Below are 25,721 nucleotides of genomic sequence, written 5' to 3' on the forward strand. Positions count from 1 at the left end.
AAATTCAATATTCAAATAAATTGAAATCGTTCGCGCTTAGTTCTTATCTTGGTATATTTTTGCCCCGTAAAATGGTGAATTTGCGTAAGACGACTGTGGTCACATTGTTGTTAGGAAGTTTATTTATTGTATCCACTAAGTTGTAGGGATTAAGATAAACCCACACACACACACTATAATTAGTTTGAATGGCTGCATCGTTTGTTTGCAACCACAGCATCTTCAAACTAATCAGTAAGTTAGCTGAATTGCAGTTGCAAGATGAACGCGCCGAAAGCCAAGAACCAGATGCAAATCTGCTGCTGCCTGCAACAGCTGAAGTTTCCAGGCGTCGCACAAAAATCTACGAAGCTTTGCTGCGCGGGAACGCAAAAAGTTATTTTTGTGACAAACTGGATGACTTGCCGCAGTGCAGCAAACTTTTGAATGAGCAGAGTGGTTATTTCGATGATGAACTGATAACCGATATTACCCATTGCCTGCAACACATATCCTTTGAGGCAAATGGCGGAAGGAGAAGAGCTCAATTGCTGCTCCTACGATTGGAACGGGCTGGCAGAAATACGTTTGAATCGCAAGTCTTGCTACCGGAGCCATTGCGCTTGAATAGGACATTTCACAGCGGGGCTGAAGAGTTATATCAGTCGCTATGCTTTCAGCCTACGGTATTTCGATCCATTTCCCGCAGCACCAAATACCGTACGCCTCGTCTGCTAATCGAGAATGACAGCAACTCGTATTTTACGCTACGGTCAGCAGGGAAACCTATCGAGAATTGCCTGGAACAAAATTCTTACTGCTCTGCTTGGCGTGAAAGCGTCGCGCGCTTCAAGGAATCCAAGACACTCTCGACTCCATTGCGATATAAGTTGCCACTTCCGGCTAAGCCCAAGGAAACAATTAAGAAGAAAATCAAGCAAATTACTCGACGCCCTGAGAAACATTTTTTCTCGGATTTGAGTCTGTGTAATGAAATCAATTGGCATCGGGATCGGAGCATTAAAGTGCATTTTATTGAGTTGCCCCTCTTGATCGGTCACCTGAAAAAGGTTTCAGGTGAGCTTAAGCTTTTTTGAACCTTTAATTTGATTCTTTAAATGCTGAACCTTGTTTAACCTTAGTTGGACTGCAATCGGAAACATTTTCGTTGACACCCGATGGTTATTTTTTTCTGCGTCCGCATAGAACAGTGAAAACTCTGCTCCCGAATGTATTGGCTGACTATGCACAGCCCTTTCTGGATGCTGGTCGTGCCTATTTGCGACTCTGCTTTCGGACCCAGTGGGACCTGGATTACGAACAGATAGAGCGTCCCATGAACCGGGTAAGCCAACGCAAATTGTACAGTCTCTAAAGAGTGAAAAACTAAAATAAGAAATGAAAAGTGGACCTTTTTGTAAGAATCTGAATGATGTAATTAAGATACAAATTATTTTTTACAGACAATGCGCCATGCAATTATTGCTCTTATCTCGAATAGTCGAACGTTTTTGCTCTCGCAGCCAGCCAAGAATTTATCCGAACTTCTCCATAGTGCCACTCCCACCATGCGATTGTTGCAACAAATTGATCAAATGTTTCAGAACGAACCCTCTGGTAATTCGTGAATATGAACGATATGTTTGTTTGAATTTGAATTGCATATAAATTATACTTAATTTCCTAGCAAATATTGCGAATGGTGCAACTGGTGCCAGCCTGTTGAGCGTAGTTTGGTCCGAGATTGATGCCTGCGTCAACAAACAGTACCTGCAAATATTAATGTACCTGCTGAGATTGATCTGTGAGACATACTATCGTCAGTTGCAGCGTTGGCTCTATGAGGGTGAACTCGATGAGCCATTCAACGAGTTATTTATTAGCTCTACAAAAGGCTTGGACGAGCAGAGCAAAGAGTTCTTCGATAAGGGTTTCCAAGTGCATAGCAATATGGTTCCCGGATTTCTTGCGGGCAATGAGCAGGCCATTGTCCAGTGTGGCAAGTATAGTCGACTACTAAAACGCTACAATGCTCAGGTGAGTTAACAAAATATGCAGAAAATCAGATATATCATAATGTAATTGTCTTTTCACAGAATGCACTTTTCAGATGGAAACCTCCCAACTTGTCCGTGTGTTTAACGGAAGAGCAATTGACAAATATGCAAAACAAGTTAAAGTTGCACTACAAATGCTTTCTAGAAAGCATCACGCCATTTAGCATGAAAAGCATGCTCGAGGGGCGCACTCTGCACAGCCAACGTTTTGGTAATCGCATGTGGAGCTGCACTCAAGAGCGTATTGCGGACTGGGAGGAGAATCAGCGGGAGTTGCTGTCAAAGGCCAACGAGAGCAAACAACGTCGTTATGCGGAGTTGAACAATGAGCGAAAGGAGGAGGAAGAGTCGCGTTTAGAGCAACGACGCCAGGAGATTGTTGCAGAGCTCATGCTTCGCGAGAAGTGTGAGCAACAGAATGAAGTGCGGCTGCAACGCGAGAAACTGGCGTTGGAGAAGCAAATTGCAACCTTGCAACAAATTTTACAGCCATCTCCGGTCAACGCTGTTGAAGTCAGTCCGGATGGAAGCTCCAGCAGTGGACGTAGCTTCGTTTCCTGTTGTGAGGAACTTTCCTCGGAAGCCAAAACTGCCGAAGAACTTGCTATAGAGGAGGATTCAAAGAATGAACTCGAGTCAAAAGAATCGCAACAAAAACGAGAAACGGAACCGGCAGATGAGCAAAACTCTAATGTGTTATTCACAAAAGAAAATCCGAATTGTAAAGAACCAGATGCAGAAAAGAAAGATCTCGAGGATAAAGAAGTCTCTCAGTTACCCATGAATCTCGAGCCAGCAGATGTGCAGAATTCTAATGCGTTGGTCACGGAAATCGATCGGAATCGTCAGCGCAATATATCCTCGGGCCAGTTTCTGGAAAGCCAGACGCAAGTGGAGCTGCGTCAGAACACAGCCACTCAAGTGCTGACGGATGCGGAAAGCAATCGATTGCGAGTGCTTAACTGCACAGATGTGACGGCTCAAGTGCCTGCAGATGAGACAACTAAAAAGAAGGTTTTAACAGATGCTGAAAGCAATCGCCTGAGAGTGCTCAACTGCACGGAATTGACGGCTCAGCTGCCCACAGATGTCAATATGAATGTCGAGGATTTAAGCGAATTGCAGCGCAATCGGCAGCGAATGCTGCATCATCAGGACTTTGACACTTTAAATGGCGTAACTCTTAGAAAGAAAAAAACCGTGCTGCATGTAGAAAAGGACGCGGAGAGTAATCTTAAATTGCACTTGCCATTGGAGCCTCACAAGCTGTTTGTGGAGCCTACTTTAGACACAGCAACGCCTATGTCAACCACATCGGATATCGAGATTGAGCTATGTATACCAAAAGAAACGATTGATGCGGCCAACAACAATGTCAATGCAGCAGTCGAATGTAAGGATGTTGAGGAGTGTCAAGATGACGATTCAAAAATGTGCGAGATGACGCCGAAAAAGTTGCCGAAGAACCCGGAAATGACAAGGAAAGCTTTTAACTGGAGTAAACCTGTTTTCCAGCTTCATCATAACGAGCTTTCAAGTCAATCTTGGCGCTTTCAGTTGCCCAAAGAGCATAATCCTTTTCTGATTAAGCGATATGTGGAGCAGTCGATATTGTTGCCATTGGATACCCATTTGTCGCTGCTACGCAACGAAGTGCTGCGCATCTTCGATGACCTCAATGTGTATGAGCATTTTTGCCAGCTGCGAAACTATTTCTTCTTGCTGGATGGGGAGTTTGGCACAGCGCTGGTTGGAGGCATTCTGGAACGCATTGAGGCGGGCATGGAACCGCGAAGTTTATGCCAAAAGGGCACACTTGATATGATTTTGAAGAATGCTCTTGGCCGAAGTGCAACTGAAGCTACAGGTGCGGCAGCTGTATTCGTTGAGAATCTCACTTTGATATGCTCAAACATTCCGGAATCTTTTGATCTGATGAATATAGATGTGATGTCCATATTCACTTTGAATTGCAAAGCTGATTGGCCACTCAATTTGGTCATAAGCGTAGAGACTATGCAAAAGTATACACATATCTTCTCGTATTTGCTGAAGCTGCGTCATGTCAGCTTTATGCTTGAGCGTACCTATCAACGTCTCCAGGAGTTGGCCAAGCTCCATGGCAAGGCAATTCACATGGCACCACAATATCGCCACTTGCAATTGGTTCGTCGTAAGTTGTCGCATTTTGTACTCACATTGCAAAATCATCTGGAGACGAATGCACTGCAGGGCACTTGGCGAACCTTTAACGATAAACTCCGCAAAGTGGAAACTGTCGAGGAATTATATCAACGTCACGTGGAATATGTAAAACAAATTGTTTTCATCTCTCTCTGCTGAACCGACAAAGCGCAAAGTTTCGAAATACAATTGACAGTATTCTAGTGATTGTTTTACGATTTTGCAAGTGAGTTGCAATTGCACATCTAACTAATTTTAATTTTTATACCCGCTACCCATAGGGTAGAAGGGTATTATAACTTTGTGCCGGCAGGAAATGTATGTAACAGGTTGAAGGAGGCATCTCCGACCCTATAAAGTATATATATTCTTGATCAGCGTCAACAGCCGAGACGATATAGCCATGTCCGTCTGTCCGTCTGTGTGTCTGTGTGTCTGTGTGTCTGTCCGTCCGTCCGTATGAAACACTGGATCTCAGAGACTATAAGAGATAGAGCTATAATTTTTTTTCGACAGCATTTGTTATGTTTGCACGCAGATCAAGTTTGTTTCAAATTTTTGCCACGCCCACTTCCGCCCCCGCAAATCAAAAAAATCGAATAACAAGCGTAATTTTAAAGCTAGAGTTACGAATTTTGGTATATACAATAATTACTATAGTAGTTATGATTCCTGAACATTTGGTTGCGATCAGATAAAAATTGTCGAAGTTATTAAAGAAATTCTTTTGTATGGGGGGAGACATATACTTACATACTTGCGGGTATATATGTTACTTTGTCTGACAATCTGGTATATTGTGCCGTCTATGGTATATTTTGAATGCGGTACTATATCGATATACCACATATACCATTTGGTATATTTTTTTTTAGTATTTTGTAGTATATTTTGAGAAATATACCGCAAAATATATTGCTTTTATTCAAAATGGGTAGCGGGTATCTTACAGTCGAGTACACTCGACTGTAGCTTTCTTACTTGTTATTATTACTATTTTCTTTTGTTTCAGGATCCTGCACTCAAAATCATTTGTCTTGGACCAAAATCAAGAATTTATTCATCCGCGTTATAAGCGTTTAGTATTTGAAGAAACCGAGTTTGAAAAGTTTATGTTATATGTTATTTATCTTGGCAATAAGATTGATGCGTCTGGATATAACGAGAAAATTGTTGAGCTCATAAGTATTATCAATTTTAATAATTATTATAATATAACAAATGGCCCAAAATCAAATTAATTAAAATGTTAAGTAAATGCTTAGATAAACAAATGCTTATTGTATAAATAAATCATGTGCTAAATAATAAAAAGACACCCATATTGAAAACTCAAGGTATAATTTCATAATTTGGCGCTCTTGTTTTATATTTTCTGCTGTGGTGAGCACGGTTTGGATTTCACCTTGATAAACCGAATATAAATATACCAAAATGTATGGAAAAATGAAAAATATACCCAATATTGTAAAGTGTATTTCTGAAATGTAGTTTACGGTCACACTTCGGCACGTTGTTGAAGATTAGTCACTTGCATTTTATTTTTAGTTTACAAGATATTTATTTAAAGAGGAGTATTTCCAAGTATTTAATAATAATTTTTAGTAGTGCTGCCCTAAATAGAATAAACTCATAAAAATGCAGGTAAGCGGCGCGCACGTGTTCTTAGTTTTATTTATGTCAATATCAAATAGCAATGCATAAACGGCATTTCCATATTTGGTCAAAACTCGAAGCTCCCCAACAATGAAAATGTGGGTGCAGCAAATGTTGAATGAAAATTGAAGCAAATGCTTTTCATTGTTGTAGGATCCCAATGAAGATACCGAGTGGAATGATGTGCTGCGCGCAAAGGGAATCATTGGACCGAAACAAAAGGAGGCCGAGATCACAGAAGATCAGATCCAAGCGTTAATGGATGATGCCATCCAGCGACGCACAGATCTGCCACCCCAGGAGGGACAACGCGATAAGAAGATCGATGACATGTCACTGGATGAACTGGACGAGCTGGAAGATTCCGAGGATGAAGCTGTTCTAGAGCAGTATCGGCAACGTCGCATAGCTGAGATGCGCGCCACAGCGGAGAAGGCGAGATTTGGCAGTGTGCGAGAGATCTCCGGCCAGGAATATGTCAACGAGGTGACAAAGGCGGGCGAAGGCATCTGGGCGGTGCTGCATCTGTATGCCAATGGTGTTCCACTGTGTGCCCTCATCCATCATCATATGCAAAACCTTGCCGTACGCTACCCACAAACGAAATTCATGCGCTCCGTGGCGACGACGTGCATACCAAACTTTCCAGAGAAGAACCTGCCCACCATATTCATCTACTACGAGGGAGCGCTGCGCAAGCAGTTTATTGGTCCGCTCGAGCTGCGTGGTGAGAAATTGACGGTGGAGGAGCTGGAATTTATGCTGGGCCAGGTGGGTGCTGTACCCACCGAGATTAAGGAGGATCCACGACCACAAATCAGGGATAAAATGCTGGCAGATTTGGAAGATAAGAGTGCGGACTTTTATTAACTTATAAGCGTCAACTAACTCAATTGTCATGCATCTATTCATATAATTTTTAAATTTCTTATTTAATATCGTCTCTAGTACAATAGAGACGACGTGTTGTGCATTTGTTAACAAAATAAAATCCATTTCATTTGTTTTTTCTACCTGAATTCCAACACTTCCCTCACTTATGTGGCTTGTTACTGTTTGCCAACGTCTTTGCCAATCCCTTTGGCTTGCCCCGAAAGATATTCGGGTCAATGATGTTGTACGGATGCTCGCAAGCGGGATTTATAATGCGTCCACGCCGCAGCTCGTGTTTCTCAAGTAGATGTGGTGCGAGCAGCAAGAACAGTTGCTCCGTCCACGAGGGCAGGCCAAAGCTGGAGAAGCACAGCTCCCAATAAGGCAGACCCAAATGTGCAATGGCCATGCGCAAATATTCGCTAAATGTTTCGGCCAAAAACTGCCAGCTCAGCGTGTTCAGCTCCAGTAAATAAAATCTCGGATTGTTCGAGTTTGTTGACTCGTAAAACATGCAGACCTAGATAATGAGAAGTCTCGAATGATTCATAAATAATACTGGGAAAGTGGCAAACTCACCTTGGCCACCTCATTGATGTTGTTGATCTCAAAGATTTTCGTCTTTGGCATTATGATGGGAGGTGCATTGTCGCTCTTATCCTTGGGTGCGGTACCTGAAGTGGCCGCCGTGCTGGTCGAAGATGTCGAGTTGCTCACCGAGTGCGTGTTCTCGATATTCTCACGCAAAAGCGTCACCTGCAGCAGGTGGGGAAAGTGTATGTAACCCACACGTCGAATATCGCTAGCTGGTAAAATTAGTTAGTACTAACTTCTCTGATGTATAAAGAAGCTACTCACGCGCATATTGATAGCTCCAGTTGAGTATGAAGCCATCGGTGGACAAATAGAACTTCTTCATGTCCTCTGGAAGATAAACACAATGTCGCTGCTCCCAGTTGACTACCTGACATAGATTAAGCGGCTGACGGCGCTCCAAATTCACATTACAGACTCGCGGCACATTTGCTTTTAAGGAAAAAGAGTCAAGATAAATAAGTTTGTATGGAATATGCATGCTGGCATGACTCACATAGGGTTTTAATCAAACCTAACGTCAAATTTTCATAGAAAGCATCTTCTGGAGAAAGTTTCTTGTTCATGTTGATTTTTAATTTATTCTCAATTTTTTGAAAATGTGAAATTCTGCTAAACACTAACTTGATGAAGTAAACAATGAGGCCCTGGCTTTGGTTGTTTTGGTAACGGAAGCCACATACTCATCGAAACCCTTTACACCAACTCGAAGAAGAGCTGTTGATATAAATTATGTGCATAATATAATAAACGTGAATATGACAACCTGAACAAAATACAAAACAATAACTTTCATGCTTACCTTTATGTAATTAATAGCAACGACTTGTTGATTTTAATCATTCAAATAGAAACTGTTCCCACCAGAAGGATGAGAACACCTTCTGTCCCCAATGACTCTTGCCATCCACTGCTTCACACAACTGCTTGCAAGCAGTTTCATCCCTACTTTCAACACAATATTTTGTTGAAATTTGGTTTTCTCAATAAATAACTGCCAAGCTTTATTTACTTAAAATCATATTTATTTACATTAATATTGATCAGGCAAATTTGTGTTTAAGTTTAAAGTAATTGAAATAGTAATAGTAACAGTTGACGAGTAAATAATAAATTCAAAGACTTCATAATAATAGCAATCGTAGTCATAGGTGCTATGGAGAAAAAGGAGACCATAGACTTGGGTCTTCTATTCTCATCTGTTAGCTTGCTGATTGTTGGGTATATCGCTCTCGGCCTCCTCCTCGTGTCAGGAAACTTCCCACACGGTTGACTCCACCGAACGTCGTGGCCGCGCTGCAACCTCCACATGGGCATCTAATCCATCGCTTAAGCGACTGAAACGACGTGCCCAACTTCCACGTGACGTTGTTTGACTGCCGGCAAACGATTGACGATTGGTAGCATCTCGGAATAGACTGGCAATATCCTGATTGTCTCCCTGGGCTCGCTTGATGCCATGATGATATTTCGCCTCCTTGGCAAGCAGCTGTTCGCGTTGCATTTGCGTCTTCACCTCGGACGGCACATCGGGTATGATGAACTGCATGATACCCGTAAGCACGAAAACAACATGCTCAAAGACAACCACAAAAGCGAGACGAGCAGCAAAAACATGCCAATAATGTGGACTAAGTCCATAGGGTTCATAGTCCTTGGGGCCATTGCTGCAATCAAATGTTAATTAAAGTGATCCATATACGATATATATGTGCATACTACAACTTACCGATAGCCGCGATATTGACAGGTATCCGGATCACGCTCACTGCTCGTTGCGCCCCATTCTTCCTTGTAATCGGACGTATTGAATATGGATAGCGAGTGCTCGATGTATCCAGCCAGAGTATGTGATTCCGAGTAAACAAATTTGTAGACGGTACGCGGTATGAAATCACTTGTGTAGGCGATCACAAAGGCATTGGAGACCACAGCCGTATACGTAATAATTCGCAATATGCCATACCAGGCGCCAATATCCTCCACTCGTTCCGCCAAAGGTCGTCTGGCCTGTGTGACCATCTTGTAGGCATCCAAACGTATTTCGGCCACATTGTTGAGCAGCGCAAAGAGAGGAGCAAGGGGGAAGGCGGCCACGAATAGCGTGACAAATCCATATTGTAGAACTGCAATTTTCACATTTAATATTTTTAATTGAATTAATTCAGTTAATGCATTCATTACTCACTCATTTCGAGGTATTCATCAAAGAGCGCCAAGCGTCCGGGATCTTGCATGTGATAGTCCTGCTCCCAGGCCATGTGCAGATGCGACTCGTCTATTGTGGCCTGCAATTGAATTGCGAACAATTTATTATCCATTGTAAAACTTTCTATTTGATATGAATCTAGTTGATTTGTCTTTTTAATGCATACCTGTTTGTGCTTGCGCTGACGCCACCAGTTCCAGAACTTTGGAAACAAATACTCCATGAAGTTGTTCCAGCACTGCTTGCCCACCATAATGATAGCCTGTAACACATGAGATTAATTAAAATTGTTGGGTGAATTTTGCAGGAAAATATAATTTAAGTAAATAATAAATTAAGCTATGTTTATGGAAATTGAATTGTAATAGTAAATGAATTCTTAAGAAAATGAAACAGTTTTGTTAAAACTCTAATGTATACTGCTTTCTTTCCATCTAAAGCCCGTATTAAATGGACTGCTTGTCGAATTATACAAAGTAAGCAAGCAGTTATCCGTTCTCGTAATTTTGAATGCCTGTCAAGGAAGTTGAATTTTTATCTCCTGTCTAAAATTCGTTGACTATGCTTTGCGGGCAAGGAATAAAATATATAAAAATAAACTTACCAATTGTATACAGAGCTCAGACAAGCAGCCCGCCGGATCACAAATGTCGTTTTTCAGTCGGAAAAACTCGCTGCGTCGAGCCTGATCATCGCCAGGATAGTCGAAAAAGCGGCCCTTAAAGAAGGCTATGTAGATGAGGGACGAATAAAAGTTCATAAACTCAAAGAAGAATATCTTGAACGTATATGAATCCTCGTATTCAGTGTGAGTGCGTGGATTCTCCAGGTTCGTTAGCTTAATTGCCATGCGGTGGTAAATCTGCCGAAAATAAATAATGAATAAATCCTTAAATACTATATATAAAAAAGTAACTCACTCGTGTAAGTATCATGATGACCACCAAATTGATCAACGCAGCGGTAACAGTAGTAAACAATTTGGCATGCTCCTTGACAAAGAAACCGCCGCCACCGTAAATTACTGAGACCAAGGAGATGCGGTAGATGATGGTACCCAACACGGCAGAGAGCACAACAGAGATCTGAGGAGAGATCGTGAACATTACTAATTGAAAAGATTGTTATAAACATTAATTCATTACCATAAAGAGCACTGCGCTGCCTGTGATGACGAAACGTATGGCTCGACTCCAGGTGGACATGTAGGGTTCCTTTTCTCGGGTCACTGGATTCATTCGGAATGTGGTGGCATTGGTTTCAAACTCGGGTCGATTCTCCTCATCCATTTCAACATTATGTAGATCCCATTCCCAAACTAGAACAGATTGCTTACGCTTCCACAGTTCCAGAAATGTAGTAGCTAAAAATTAGCATGATTTACAAATATATAATAAGATTTGCACTTAGAATGGAAATATTACATTTCGGGAAATGATTACGAAAATCAAAAGGAAAAACTCAGAATTCAATCACAGTGGGATTATTATTTTGTGTAACTAAATTCTTGGTTATTCCTTTCAACTTGTAGTATTATATTAAACTCCTCTTAATATTCTCCTAATATTTATTATCTGTAGTTGTTATATTCTTTTGGAAGAAAGACAGCCAGTCTTTGACCTCTTTCAACCCTGTATCCCTATAATTTTCTATATATATTATATCACAATCTACTTACCCCAAAAGCTCATAAAGATGGCAAAGAATACTGTGGAGGGATTGTCAAAGAGATATGTCAGTCGCGAGAAGAGGCACGATTCGGAGAGTCTTTGGTAGCTGCACGCCTTGTCGCACAGTGGGCAGAGTGTGATGTTGCCTGTGCCGTATTCATTGCATATCTCCTTGCTGGGCGTATTATCCTCCGATTCGAGTGTGGCCAGGCCATAAATGAAACAGAGTGTGCCCACAACAGCCGGATACACCAGCATCTCTGTGTAGAAGCCCAGCCAGCAGAAGTACAATGCAATTTTATCGCCAAAATATTTGCGCACTAGGCACAATGGTTGCTTCTTGTACCACTGTGAAGGGTGTGCCCAGGTCTGATAGAGCACACGGCGATCTAATGATACACCACTCGAGTGTGGACGATCGTAGCGACCCTCGTGCAGAGGAAAGCAACCCAGATAGGTGCCATCGTTGAGCAGTCTGCGAATGCCACTGCGATCACTTTCATCATACGGAGTGCGAATCAGCACCTGCATCACCATGAGAGAGCGCTGGGCACTGGTGTAGGCTGTAGCGCGATCCTTGACAATGAATCTAAATGGTGGAAGTTATATTTAAGTACGGATTGATGTTTAGATTCAAGAGGATAACTCACTGTTCTTCTGGATTGCCATTAGCTGTGGCCGCTTTGAAAGTTGTTTCGCCTTCCAACAGACTGTGGTCGAGCTGTATCTTTTTAGTCAAGCGCTGCCAGACATCTTTCCAGTACTGCACATTGCGCATGACCACATTGTCGTCATCCTAAAACGAGAAAGAAGGCTTATTGTATCGTTTCATCCTTAGGAAATTTCCTGTATATAATACTTACCCACGATGGCTTCACTGAAATGGTGATGAAGCGCTTGATGGGAAACTTGAGATTCATGACCTCGGCGAGTCGAGTCTCTAGTCGCCAGGGCAAATGGATTTTCAAGAAGAACGTCTTCTCGTTGAACGACTGCGACTTGTCCTCCAGCTCCACCTCGAGTCCCTCCTTCACAAGATTGTCCATGAAACAGCGTCGAATGTCACGTCGCCTTGCCTCCGCCTCGGTCATGACACCCAAGTCCTCCTCCTCCCAGGCCAGCACCATGTCGACCTTGCGACGTCCATCGCGAAACAGCAGCGACTCCGGATCGAGTCCTTCGCGATCCTGTTTGCTGATGCGTCGCTCATCGCTACCATCTCCAGTCAGGCTGTTGCTTTTGCTAGCCTTTCGACTACTCATGTAGCTGCCGGCAATGCTGCTCTCCTCTGTGGAGGGTTTGCGCTCCGCGGGCATTAATTGTCGATAGCCAAACTGATCGTTCATCACATTCGAATGCGAGGAGTCGACTACCTCATACGATTGATTAACCTTATCATCTGCTATCGACTTACGAGCCACCAGCACAGGACTGAGATTTAGGCCCAAAGTGCGTCGCATGGCTGTGCCGGGTATGTCCTCGTCGTGACTGCCCACGATCTTGGGCCCAAAGGCCTGTGTGGGACTTGGCTCCGCCGATTCGGTTTCCAGATGTGTGGGCAACGGCACGGCCATTGAGTTGCTCTTCTGATAGTAGGAGCCATTGCTGCCGCGCATCATCGATGAGTTCAGCCATTTCTCGGTGTACGAAGCGGACGCAGCGTTACCGCTCAATGGAATGGTCCTCACTTGGGCCTTGGGCGAGACTGGACGACTGCCGGCAATGGGTGTGCTGTCGGGTTGGCGCTCTGCCTCCAGAAAACTGTAGATATTATCCACAGTGACGCTAGTCGCCATTGGACGAAGCTTGAGATCTAGATCATTCAAGGGGCTCTCCTGTGAAAAATATGTAATTAATATAAAGTACTTCCAGCATCTAAGTTCTGTTCAACTTACAGCATAACCCACTAGACGACCTGCCACTATGCCACTGTCCTGGCTGAGTCTTCGCGGTCTTTGCTTGGGCACGCTGTTGCGTATCATGCGTTCACTTTTCGCCGGACTCGAGACGACTTCTCGACGCGTTGTGGGTGTCGAGTTGTGGCGTGGATTACGTAGTATGGGCACAGACAGAAATCCTGTTGAAAAAGAGCGCTTAACTTGTTGCCAGTGAACTAAGAAGAGGTGAGACGACTTACTGGGAAACTGAAAGACGGTCTCTTCGACAGTTCTTTCGCTCTCAGCCGCTGTACTGCCAATGAGATCCTCGCGAGAACTGGCTTCCGTTACGGGTGAAGTGCTTTCATCCTCAACGCTATCGATACGTATTTGAAACACATTTGATTTGCCACTCGGCACCTCGAAGTGACTGCTCATTTTATGTCCAGCACTTTGTTGGCAATGCCGTCACAGCGCACACCGTACGTAGAGACTACAAAAATAAGAATAAAGCTGATAATTTGTAGAGTTCGACAGTGAAATAATGTCATATGCATAAGTCCGGGTCATACCAAATTTCTATTTATTATTATTACTTTTTTTTTTGGATCAAACTACTTTATAATTTGACCTACAATTTAGCGCGCGCGGTAGTAAAACACCTGTCACCGTACCCATAATTAAATATGTATTTCCATTTCCATTTTGACGTTGCATATGATCTACTATCTACCATCAACCATCTACTCTCCACCAATAATGCGATTACTCATCCTCAAGCGACACGCATTCCGTTGCGTGTGGCAAGTTACTTTAAATAAACCCTCAAAAGTCAACAATTTGGGGGCGAATATGATTTTGGAACTCTCATGCATAATATAAATCGAGCATAAGCATACAATTGACGTGTGAACATAAAATTACCTCTAATACGTAGTCGATGACCGACCGACTGAATGACACAAACAATTCCGTCATTTAGCATTTATTATCTACTCGTTGAAATTGAACTCACAAACTATGCCCTTCATACATATTTCCACTAATTCCCTCGTGTTTCTCAAATTGAAAACAACACACAATAGCACAATATATTAAAGGAATTACCTTTACTACTCGTCTATATAAATGCCACTAAATATGTATATATGCATAGGTAATTTAATGTATACATAGACAATTTACACAGGACTCACTATTTTTTTTGTTGTGGTTGAAGGTGTCTAACAAACAAATAATTAATGCATGGTAAATGACAAGTAATAAACAATACAAATATAAATATTAAAAAGGAAAATTAATAAAATTTGGTTAGGAAATAATTGATAACAAATATAGTATACAAAATTATAAATGAAAAAATATCAAATATCAAGAAGTTAAATAAAAATGAAATAGAAAAGGAGTAGACAGAATAAGTATGTATATATATCTATAATTATAATGTATAAATATAACATGTAACCGTAAATAACAATGAATTCACAAAAAACATATTATTCCCCCATCAACAACTTTTTACTCGCATTGGGTTGTTGGCGCCATCTAGCGTGCGTAGGCTGCAAGATACGCACGTCATTACGTATACGTTAAAGGCTGTGTGGCTGTCTAGCATATTGATTATGCGCATTGCGGTGCTTAAGATTGATTGTTTGTTAAAACTGGATGAATAAGGGCATCTCGTGGCCGAGAAGTGCTTAAAGGGCACTTGATTGTTAATAAAAGCGTTTCAGTTAGAGTATTTATACATTGGACAAACACGAGATATGTATTTATAGTGTTCTATGTGTGTACAATTGTCTCGTCATGGCTGTGAATGGGTTTGCCTCACGCATAGGACAATGTGTGGAAGGCTCGACGAGGGATGGAGGGAGATAGGTAGGTACGTTTTTTATGACCTCATATGTCCATATGATAAAGTTCATTAGTTCAAAAGACATGTAATTGGATCGATAAATGTAAATAAATAAACTTGTTGCTTAGCTTCTTGACACTTTCGCCTGTTCTGTGTTTTTTGTGTCGGCGGACGTCAATAGTCAAGGATAACCGAGGGGTGTGAGTATGTCCTTTTTTTTGTGTTTCACTAACCCAATTCCCAAAGTTTTATTATTCCCACAATTGAATAAAAAATCGAATGCGACCCAATTATAATATTCACATTAGAATAATACTAAATACCAGTTAAAATGGATGCAATTGTACCTGTCTTGGAGTTGCTAAATGCGTTCCTCAGTGGTGTTGAGGTTGCTTTTGGTTGTTTGCTCTTTCTTGTTATAGTCCTTGTGGTTGCTTTTGTTGTTGGCGGTTGGAGCTTGTCAGTTGTGCAAAGTCCCATGCCATAGAAGCAATCACAGCAATTGAAGGTTTATTGATTCCACGTTGTCATTTTTCAAGTTCTATATTAATAATCGATTATTGATTCCCAAGCGCGTTATTCAAATGCCTTTTTATCCGTTAATAATTTCTTTTCTCATGCACACAGACACACACTCTTTGCATTTGAATTTTATTCAATTGTTGTGATTTCGTATTGATTTTAAATGCCGTCAATCATTGTCTCTTCATTATCGTTAACAATTGTTTCTATTCTATTTAATGCTATTCTATTCAGTCTCGCTCACTCGCTCGCTCGCTCGCGTGTCCATTATTAGTTATTAACACGTCGACTTGCCATATAATGGAGACCAGGGAGCTTTCGACCGATTTGTTGAAGCACTCGCACACGAATGACCAACTACGAGTACTTGCAACAGTCACAGTCCGCAGTCACAGTCAGAGTAGCTGTCGCAGTCGCACAGGCATAGGCACAATCGCAGGAGGACATGTTAGCCACTGTGCTCTGGACAGCTTGTCACTGTCCTTTATTCTATTTTGAATTGTGACGACCCCCACAGGTCTCTGACTGCTGACGCAAATGCCTCCTTGCCGCCTTTGGTGCCTTTATCGCCTTGCTGTTGTAGGACATTTGTGAGTATCCAATAGATAATCAAAGTAGTTTATTATATTCATGTGTTGCTCTCTCTCACCTGTTTCCCCCCCAAAAAATATACAAGAATGAAAGAACTAGAGCGTACAACCTTTTGCTGTGGGTGCTAATGCGTGGTCTAGAGGGTCTTGACATTTAATTGACGGAAATTCTAAACGCAATATGAAAATATTATTGAACAGTGCACAATCTGGGCCACAGTTTTAAAAAAGGGTTAGTGACATTTGTTTCTTTTGTTTAGTTTGAATTAGAGATTCTTGGATTTGCATTTGTGTTACTACGAAATTGATTGTTGTGCTAGTATGATAATAGAAATTGAAAAAATCAGTGCTTTTCACCACTTCTGAATCTTTTGATCGGCTGGGAAATATATACATATGAGCATATGAAATTTGGAACAAAACGTCTGTACCTGATATAACCTTCGGTACCACTACCGAGATTTGCATTACAGATTTTTGCCTATGTATTGTTATTAAACAAAACAAACACAAAACACAGACTGATCGCGAACATGTTTTTTATAGCGTGAATGTGTCTGTGTGTAGTCACGCAAACAGACACGTTGGGGTATGTTTGCAACCGTTTAATTTTTTATATTGGGGTGGTCTACCAAAACTGTTCCTGGACAAAGGAGTGCTCACATTTTTTTTTTAAATATTTAATTTTACTTTACCTCAAGTTAGCTTCGACGTATCGGAGAGGTGAAAGTAAATGCTCTGTAGTCTAACGTCTGTTGGCTTATCACTTTGAACTCAAATTATCCCAAGTTCTCTCACCAGTAACTTCTTAAATAGCACACGGGCTTTGCTCTGTTAACAGCTTTGTGTTATTAACATGACTGCCTCGGTTAATAAGCTTAGTGCTGTTAGCATGCTTAACTCTGTTAATCGCTTGAGCTGCTTGCTCTCTCCAGCAAGCAGTTAACCTTCTTTATATTGGTCGGCACGATCAACGTTAGAAATAAAACTTTAAAATTTAAAAATTAGAATTATTTACTGATCATTCCGTAAAAGTCAGGGGAATGTAATCCAACTTTAAATTAAATTGTTAATATTTTTGAGTATTTTTTATCTTTATTTTATCCATCACCATTAAAATTGTTAATTGAGACCAACACCAAGAAATTAGTTAACATTTTAAATTCAACTGCTTATAATTCTAAGTTTTTTTTTGTAATATCTTTATTTTATCCATCACCATTAAAAAATGTTTTTATTTAGACCATCACCAATTAAGAAGTTAAGTTAAAGAATTCCCCAAGCGTGATTACTTTAGATTGCAGTATAAATAGTTGAAAGATCAAATCGATGGCTCATCAATCTTGGGCTTTGCCACCTCATTGGTATTGCCGTTGCACTGCTGCAGCACATCCAGCTGGCAAGTGTTGGTGACCCTGTTAAAATAGTGACCCGGCTCGCACTCTGCCTCGATCTTCTGGCCATGCACACAAACAAAGTAGCCACGACAATTTTGAGAGTCTCTGGCCAGCTGTCCATGCTTGCCATTGCAGACGCCAACACGTTCGCCGTTCTCCATCAAACAGGTGCCATCATTTTGACGACAGATGCCAAGCAAACTGTCGTAGCTCTCGCCATTGCGACAACGCTGTGAGCTGGGTTCATTCTCCTCACAACTGATGTAGCGACGACAATCTCCCGGCTCCGCAATGGATGAACCTTCGCCAATATATTCGCAGAGTTGCACAAAATCTGTGGGTGCATCGTTGCATTGGTCCCAGGAATGCGACTCCTTCATGGGCAGCTCCTGCTCTGTAATTAACGCTGGCTTCAGCTCTAGCTGCACATCCTTGTCCTCTTCCAAGGTGACTTCAATGGGCTGACACTGTTGCAATGTCGCATTGAAAAAGTAGCCGCTATAGCAGCGATCGCAGCGCAATTTATTCGCAATGCAAATAAAGAAATTGTTGCAATTCGATGTGTCCGGCATAATGAAGCCATGTTTGCCCTCGCAGATCAGCGGATTCGGCGGCTGCTGTCGCTCGTTGTTGGAGTTAGATTGAGGCACATAAGGACAAACGCCATCGGCAGGCAGACAAAGCAGTTGCTCGGCATCAAAGTACGAACCCAGGGCGCAGTGTTGGCTCAAAGCAATACCGCCAGCACAAATGTAATACTTGGTGCAGTCACGATAGTCGGGCACATAGCTGCCATCCTGCAGAGTATCGCAGCTGTAGACGGCGCTGCTGTTTAACTTGTCATCCAGCTGACCATGCAAACACTCCACATCCGACTCGAGCTGTTTGACACAGCTGCCCAGAGTGGCATTGAAGCGTTGCTGCTCTTCGCATTGCACCGAGATGGCCAAGCCACGCACGCAAACATAGTAGAGATTGCAGTAGAGCTTGTGTGGCAGATGGGCGCCATGTTGTAGTCCAGTGCAGAGACCCAGGCTCGTCTCCGAGTCGGACATCGGTTGCTGCTTGCACTGTCCCAGATCAAGGCGGCATTGCAGCTGTGCGCCATCGAAGTATTGTCCCTTGGGGCAGTAGAGCAGCTGCGTCGTCGCATTGGAACAGTTGTAGTAGGCGCGACAATTCTGCAGATGTGGTATCAATGCGCCATTTGTTTTGTTGCTGCAAATCGTGGCCAGTTGCTGGCAGCTGCCATCGTTGGGGCGACAATAGCTGCGAGCGGCATCGAAAAAGCTGCCGTTGGCGCAGTTTTGTGGCAGCGCCGGTTGCTGTTGCAGACAGATGTAGAAGCGAGTGCAGTCATCGGGATGCGGCACACTCGTGCCATCGGACTGACCCACACAGTTGTTCGTCGAGTAATCCTTTTCCTTCACCTGCAGCTGACACTTGTCCTGCGATTGACATTTGCCCAACTCGACGTCAAAGCTTTGACCGCGCAAACAACTAACTACTTGCCACTCGTCGGCCACACAGTAGTAGAACAACTGACTACAATTGACGGGCATCGCTCGCAGCTCGCCGGGATTGCAGGCGCGTCGTAGGCCATTGCCCTGGCAGCTGCCATCGCTTGGCATGCAGCCCAGTTGCGGCTCAAACTGTTCCCAGCTGTGGCAAGTGCCGCTCAGCCATTTGCCTGCCACACACAACTCAAAGGAGCGACAACTGCCCGCGATGCCGCGTCGCTGGCCATCCTCCAAGCAGGTTGCATTGCGAGACAGCTCACATTGATTGGCATCGTTGGGCAGACAGTAGTTGTGCTGCCGACTGAAGTACATGCCCAGTGGACATGATTGCAGCCACCATTCGTTCTCGGTGCACATCAAAAACGTGGAGCAACTACCGGCAGCAGGACGTACTGCAAGATGTCGACAGCTTGTGGAGATTGCAGTTCGATTGAGCCAGCCACAAAAGTCGTCGCCCTCGTAGACGGGCATGGGCAGGCAAGTGTTCACATGCGTGGCGTAGTAATGACGGCGTGGACAGCTGCGCAGGCGCCATCTGCCGGCATTGCAGCGGAAGTACTGCAGGCAGCTACTCTTCCCACTTCGACTGGGAATGGATTCAGATTCACTACGCAAATCACACACAGGCAGTCCAGGCACTCGAGCATAGTTGCACACCATGTCGTCACGGGGTTCCAGGCAGCGCTGTTGCTCCGGATTGTAGTAGCGTTCGTCGGAGCAAGTCCGACGCCGCCAATTGCCATCCACGCAGATCTCGTACTGGGAACAGTTTGAGGGCAGTGAACGTTTCTCATTCACTTCGCAGGCGAACTGTAAGGAATAGGAATTTAATACAAATCTGAATTAGAAGAGTTTTTATCAACATATAATTTAGCTTTAATTAGGTCTATTGTTTTGTTGTTCTTGCTATGATATTGTACGTCTTTAGCTTTTAAAAATGTCTGATAGTTTCTGCTCATGAATTTAATATTTTAGAAATGATAGAATTTATAGTGTGATTAAGGAGAAAATAGTTAAGACAAATGTAGACTTTATGACTAGAAACATATTTAACTTTTAAGATGCAGCATTAAACTTTATTAAACTTAAGCATTTGGTTTACAAAACCGAAGAAATTGTTATGAATTTAATCTAATTTCATGGATATATAACAAATCTAGAGTTTGACTAGCAGAGACACTCAGTTTTCACTGTCACAGTTTACTTATATATCAGAAGGAAGATAAAATTGATGAAGCTATGATATGAACTTCAGTTTGAGGTCATTAATTTTTTGCAACATACATTTTGATTTAAATTAGACAAATAATTATTCTACTCTTTAAATGAAGTGAAAGAGTTTTTTGTCTATGGAATTCAAAAAAACAAGTGCAATATAAATGATTAGACATTGATGTTGGAAATGAATTGAAATAAAAGATCGCAGATTTGAGTAAGTAAACAGTATAGTATATATTTGGAGCAAGCGGAATTTCTCATAATATCTCACATAACAACTACAGACAAATAACAAGCATAAGTATAAACGATTAGATAAGTAGGATAGATAGATGTATATATGTAGTAGAGTAGATAGGTAAGTAGGTCTACAGGGTGCAGGTCATTGAACGAAGTCGTAGGTCGTGGGTGGGTCGCATACAGTGTACATGGCTTAGACTAGTTTCTGGAAGAAACGCTTTAGCAGTGAAATCGATCTTACTTTTTCCTCCGGCTCAACGGATCTCTTCTGCACACTATGTTCGCTGCTCAGGCACATTTCTAGCTTGCGATCGAACAGCTTGCCCTCCACGCATCTGTGGTAGGTGACAATCTCCTCCTTGCCATCGCAGGAGCAGAAGCCCACGGTGTCGTTCTTGGCAGCGAAAGGCTCGAACTGCACGCGATTGCGGCACTCCCGAGGATCGCAGGCAGCCACCGTGGCAGTCATTTCATCCACGCAAACACCCAGAACATCATCGAAGACATGTCCAGCCGAGCAGTGGTAATAGATGGGTGTAATATCGCAGGCACAGAAACCTCTGGTGGTGTTCTTGGCTGCAAATGCCTCGAATGGAATGCGGGAGCGACACTGCAGGGCATCGCAGGCATCGACCAAACAGACGCCAAGGCTGGCATCGTACATGTGACCATTGGAGCAGGTCTTGTAGGTGACACTGCCATCGGACTCGCAGAAGCAATAGCCATACTCAGTGTCAGCGGCAGCAAAAGTGGCGAATTCCACTAAGCTGCGGCATTGATTCACATCGCAGGAGATTTCTTGATTGAGGGCTTTGGCTGATGCCAGACAAATCTCAAAGGTGGCATCATATTCCTTGCCATCGGGACAAGGTTCATAGATGTTGACACCCTGGAGACACAGACAGAACCCAAACGTGGTGTTTAGTGCCGCAAACACGGTATTGTCCGGAAGACTGGCACATTTGTTTGCTTCACAGACGCATTCAGAAGCCTGAATAAAAAATATATTATTAATTATTACATAATTAAAGTATTCGCGCGTTTAAGTGCTTACTGCTTGAAGAATGCAAATGCCCTCTTCGGCATCAAAGACCTTGCCGACTGGACAGTTGTCCAAGATGCCGACGCCATCCTTGCAGTAGCAGAAACTGGTGTCGTCATCGTTGTTGGAGGGGTAAGCCTCATACTCAGCAAGGCAGCTGCATTTGTCCTGGTCGCAGTCACAACTTGGCACCTTTTTGAGGATATCATGATTATTAAAGTTTTTTCTAAAGTTTTGCTTATATCATTGTTGAACTTACCAATACATCAAGGCATATGCCATAGGTTATGTCGTACTCCTTGCCATCTGGGCAAGGCCTGTAAATTGGCAGACCGTCCATGCAGTAGCAGAAGCCGTCGGTGCCATTATCTGCCGGATACGATTCATATTCCTCCAGTAGGTCGCATTGTGACTCGTCGCAGACAACGGGGACCCTACAAAGAATAGTCGGTAGTATATCATAAAACTGTTCCCAGTTTGTTAAACTCTTTTCAGTCGTACCGCAGGTTCTAAACAAATCGATAGTTCATCATCGTATTCTTTGCCTTCAGGACATTTCTCGTACACTGCACAATAATCCTTGCATAAGCAGAACCCACTGGTATCTCCCGGTACGCCAAAGGTATCATTTTCTTCCAGTGTGTTGCAAAGTGTGGCATCACACTGATTGCACTCGCATTCCACATCAGGCTAAAGGTTGATTAGAAATTGCTTATTAATTGTTACAACAAAATATATATTTTGTCTTTGTTACATAGGAAGTGAGGCAGATGCCCAAGTCGGCATCATAGGTCTTGTTCGCTGGGCAATCCTTATAGGAGGCCACCTCATCCACGCACAGACAGAAACCAGTATCTGTGTCCAGAGCAGGGAAAGTCAGATCGTCCTCCTTGCCAATGCAATAGTCGCGACAGCAGCGGGGCTGGAGATTAAATAGCAAAAAAGCATTTGATAAGCACTATAATAGTCTAAATGTCTGCCCTATTCGTGATCTACATAATTTAAAGATTTTATTTTTTAATATCACAAAAAGGGAGATTTTTTTCCAGAGAGGAAAAAAAACTTAGTTGTAATAAGAAATTTAATTTATATAATCTTTGCACCTCAATTCTTAATTCTTGGAGTTGATTGTCTACTTACATCGGGAATTACAGCTGGAATGCAAATGAGCAAAGAGCTGCTGAAGGTGTAGCCAATGGGACAGGGCACAGGAACTGGTTCGCCAGCGCGGCACAGACAAAAGCTGTTGGGATCATCGTAGTTGACCAGGGGGGAGTATTCGGGTTTATCGACGCAGCCCTGAGGATCACAAGGACCCGTCTGCAAATAAATATACACAAAAACTGTAATCAATTGGAATGAGGATTAAAAAGCAAGCCTTACGAAGGTGCAAATAGCTTCGTCAGCATCAAAGTAATAGCCCCCGGGGCAGTTACGCAAGTAGCCACCATCTTCCTCGCAGAGACAGAAGGTAGAATTGTCATTGTTCAGGGAAGGATAAGCCTCATATAGCGAGCTCGAGGTGCACTGCGTCTGATCACAAGCGCACTGAAAGTGAAGTAAAATAATAAGTTAAGCAGTCAGTGAGCTTAATGAAAGATAGCTTACACTGGGCACAGCCAGACATATCAAATAAGTGGGATCCAGAGCAGTGTTTGCGGGACACGTATGTATCGTAGCCTCATTATTCAAGCATATGTAGAACTTGGTATCTTCGCCAGCAATGGGATAAACAGTACCATCAACGGCATCAGCACAAAGTGTTGCATTGCATGATACTGTGGTTGAGCATTTTTGTGTGGCAGTATCGTAGGCCTGCTTGGCGGGACAGTCAACCACCTGTGGGACACCATCAGTGCACTGATAGTATTTATTACAGATGGGATGGGCAACGTTTCCGGTGCCACAGGTGCAGGGATTGATGCATACTCCAGTTACATCGATCTCACATGCATCGCCCGTAAACCATTCACCAGATGGGCAAGTCGTTTCGATAGCAGCACCATTGGAGCAGGTGAAATAGGAAGTGCAGTCAGAAGGATTGGTGATGAGGTAGCCGTTGGGTTTGTTGGCACACGGCCAGCAAGTGCCATCAGCATCGGGCACACAGACACCATCACAGCTGCTGAAGACGTTGCCAGGACCACAGCTGCCATCGACGAGCTGTTGATCCACACAGATTTGATACTTGTCGCAGTCAGTGGGATGTGGCACAATGCTGCCCTCGGCAATGTCGCCGGGACAAGTGCAGTTGCTAAGCTCTTCCTCCACGCTACGCTTGCTGCGCAATCCCTTCGTCATCCTGTTCTCCGGGCAATTCTTGTTGTCCACGTCCGCGACGCAAGCCTTGAGCGTAACATTGAAGTAAGTGTCAGGCAGGCAGGACTCTTCTCTCCAGCTGCCGGCAATGCATGCAAAGTACGTATAACAGTTTTCTGCCTGGTGCGTAGGATCACTTGCGTTGCACTCGAATGTCGCCGTTGTGGGAATGGGTTCACTTGACGGGATCACTGCAGATTGCGTTGTGGTTTCAGTGCTTTCGCATTGCGGGCACACATGTTCCGTATCTTCCACACAGCTGCCACAGTCCGGCTGGAAGTAATAGCCAGTGTCGCAGGTTTGAGATTCCCAAACGCCATCCTCGCAGACATAATACTTGTTACAGTTCTGTGCATCGACAGCGACATCGCCTTCCTCGCAGTCGGGCAACCAGCTCTCTGGGCACTCATCACCCTCCACGGGCATGCAAACGTTCAAGACCTTATTGAAGTAATTACCTCTCAGGCAATCGCCTGGCAGTAACACGCCATCCTTGCAGGCATAGTACAGACGGCAGTTGTCCTCGTTGGGTGTCAGCTCGCCATTGGGTATATCGCCTTCACAATTGCAGCCTGTTGACGGTGTTTCCGTTGTGGGTGTTTCAGGCGTCGTTGTAGTTGTATTCTTGTCAGGACAAGTGCCAGGAACACAGTTCGGACCGGAGATATCGAAGTACGAGCCATCGGAGCAATATTGCTTTGTAGCCGTGTTCTTGTTGCAAATATAAAAGATCTGACAATCGTCATTATCAGCCACAGCTGAGCCATCGGGCTTGTCAATGCAAAAGTTCTCCCAGCAATGCGTATTACCCTCATCGGTGACACACTCTGCCAATGTAACATCAAAGTACGAACCGCTGTCACAGCTCTGCACGGTGGCCTCCTGATCATTGCAAAGATAGTAGTGGGCACAGGCGGTGGTGCTGGGCTCCACTGTGCCATCGGGGTGATCGATGCAAATATTTTGCCAGCAGACTGTATCGGTATCGGGCCAGCAAGCGGCGAGAGTGGTGTTGAAGTAGCTGCCAGAATCACAGTATTGGGGATAGGCCAACTGCTGGTTGCAGACATAGAACTGGCTACAGTAGTCAGCGTTGGGCAGATAGGCGCCATTCACCTCATCGGCACAGACATTGGCCACCTGAAGCATAAAATTACAAATTACCAAATGAATCCTTTCTCATACTTAGTCCTTAACTTACCTCAGCCAACGGTGCGGCCAGGGGAGAGTTTGCAGAGACCACGTCCGGCTGTGGCGCATTTGCCAGTCTTAGGATTGTATTCCTTGCCAACAGGACAGGTTATGGCCTTGGCCACATTTTTGTTGGAGCAGCGGTAGTAACTAGCACAATCGGTGGGATTGGGCCAATGTGATGCTAGGCCACGGATTTTGCGATAGATGCATTCAGGATCGGCGGCTCCGGTTAGGGATGCCAATGCGGTGACGATAGCCACAGCAAGCAGAGTAACTGTAATGTAAGTAGGTTTAAGATGAAAATGATACTTATAGATGTTCCTTTGGCTGACCTTTCATTTCTGTGCGTGCTCTAATATTCCACGGCTATTGCTATAGTTGTACTCCGCGATTTCAGCGAAATATCGCAGGCTTTTTTATACATTTGTTTACCTAGGCATAAAATGATGCCAACATTAGATTGTGCTTATCAGTCTCAGCATCGATCGATTCGCTGTTAGTTATCAGACCATTTTAATGTTTGACATGCTTTTTTAATTGAGTTGTGGGCTTTTGCATGAATTCCGGGAAGACAAAAATCTGGTAACGAATATTTTGAGACGCACCCATTAAGTTGTATTTGCACCAATTATGAATGAGTGCGACACTGAATGTCAAGTGCATTCATGATAATATTCATAGTATTGCGTGATAAAAGTTGTAAATTGAAGATCAATTGCACATTA

The 25,721-nt window shown here is 43.3% G+C and overlaps 6 protein-coding genes across 7 annotated transcripts in view; 3 read left to right on the forward strand and 3 right to left on the reverse strand.

Annotated features, from left to right (window-relative positions):
* The window catches only part of LOC133843943 (probable chitinase 10), a 139,526-nt gene that overhangs the window by 109,096 nt on the left and 4,709 nt on the right, over positions 1–25,721 (forward strand). The window lies entirely within an intron of this gene.
* On the forward strand, positions 189–5,494 carry LOC133840034 (gamma-tubulin complex component 6). Its single transcript, XM_062271685.1, is given in 7 exon segments — positions 189–1,056; positions 1,122–1,324; positions 1,443–1,596; positions 1,667–2,016; positions 2,076–4,364; positions 4,367–4,446; positions 5,233–5,494. Coding segments are annotated over 7 exon segments (4,173 nt in total). The 3' UTR covers positions 5,462–5,494.
* On the forward strand, positions 5,708–6,895 carry LOC133843944 (viral IAP-associated factor homolog). Its single transcript, XM_062277720.1, has 2 exons — positions 5,708–5,864; positions 6,030–6,895. Exons 1-2 carry the CDS (start codon positions 5,859–5,861, stop codon positions 6,744–6,746), a joined length of 723 nt encoding a protein of 240 aa, XP_062133704.1. The 5' UTR covers positions 5,708–5,858; the 3' UTR covers positions 6,747–6,895.
* LOC133843942 (tubulin polyglutamylase complex subunit 2) lies at positions 6,770–7,999 on the reverse strand. 2 transcript variants are annotated; one of them, XM_062277717.1, is made up of 4 exons: positions 7,840–7,999; positions 7,608–7,775; positions 7,329–7,555; positions 6,770–7,269 (listed from the first exon to the last, which is right to left on the reverse strand). In XM_062277717.1, the coding sequence occupies exons 1-4, from the start codon at positions 7,907–7,909 to the stop codon at positions 6,910–6,912; spliced, it is 825 nt and encodes a 274-aa protein (XP_062133701.1). In that variant the 5' UTR covers positions 7,910–7,999; the 3' UTR covers positions 6,770–6,909. The 2 variants fall into 2 exon arrangements, with proteins under 2 accessions (XP_062133701.1, XP_062133702.1); XM_062277718.1 differs by having other exon boundaries at positions 7,329–7,551; positions 7,840–7,991.
* Positions 8,085–16,832, reverse strand: LOC133843956 (anoctamin-4). The gene is given in 13 exon segments (XM_062277734.1): positions 8,085–9,010; positions 9,073–9,469; positions 9,532–9,631; positions 9,719–9,814; positions 10,157–10,414; positions 10,473–10,637; positions 10,698–10,915; positions 11,231–11,811; positions 11,873–12,018; positions 12,086–13,057; positions 13,118–13,299; positions 13,360–13,592; positions 16,762–16,832. Coding segments are annotated over 12 exon segments (3,765 nt in total). The 5' UTR covers positions 13,538–13,592; positions 16,762–16,832; the 3' UTR covers positions 8,085–8,538.
* LOC133843954 (uncharacterized) lies at positions 17,298–25,386 on the reverse strand. The gene is given in 12 exon segments (XM_062277731.1): positions 17,298–19,793; positions 20,683–21,432; positions 21,496–21,675; positions 21,743–21,976; positions 21,979–22,173; positions 22,238–22,405; positions 22,624–22,803; positions 22,867–23,031; positions 23,092–24,942; positions 25,004–25,024; positions 25,026–25,270; positions 25,329–25,386. Coding segments are annotated over 12 exon segments (6,402 nt in total). The 5' UTR covers positions 25,336–25,386; the 3' UTR covers positions 17,298–17,387.

The sequence above is a fragment of the Drosophila sulfurigaster genome, chromosome 3 (assembly GCF_023558435.1).
Source record: "Drosophila sulfurigaster albostrigata strain 15112-1811.04 chromosome 3, ASM2355843v2, whole genome shotgun sequence".
Lineage (NCBI taxonomy): Eukaryota > Metazoa > Arthropoda > Insecta > Diptera > Drosophilidae > Drosophila > Drosophila sulfurigaster.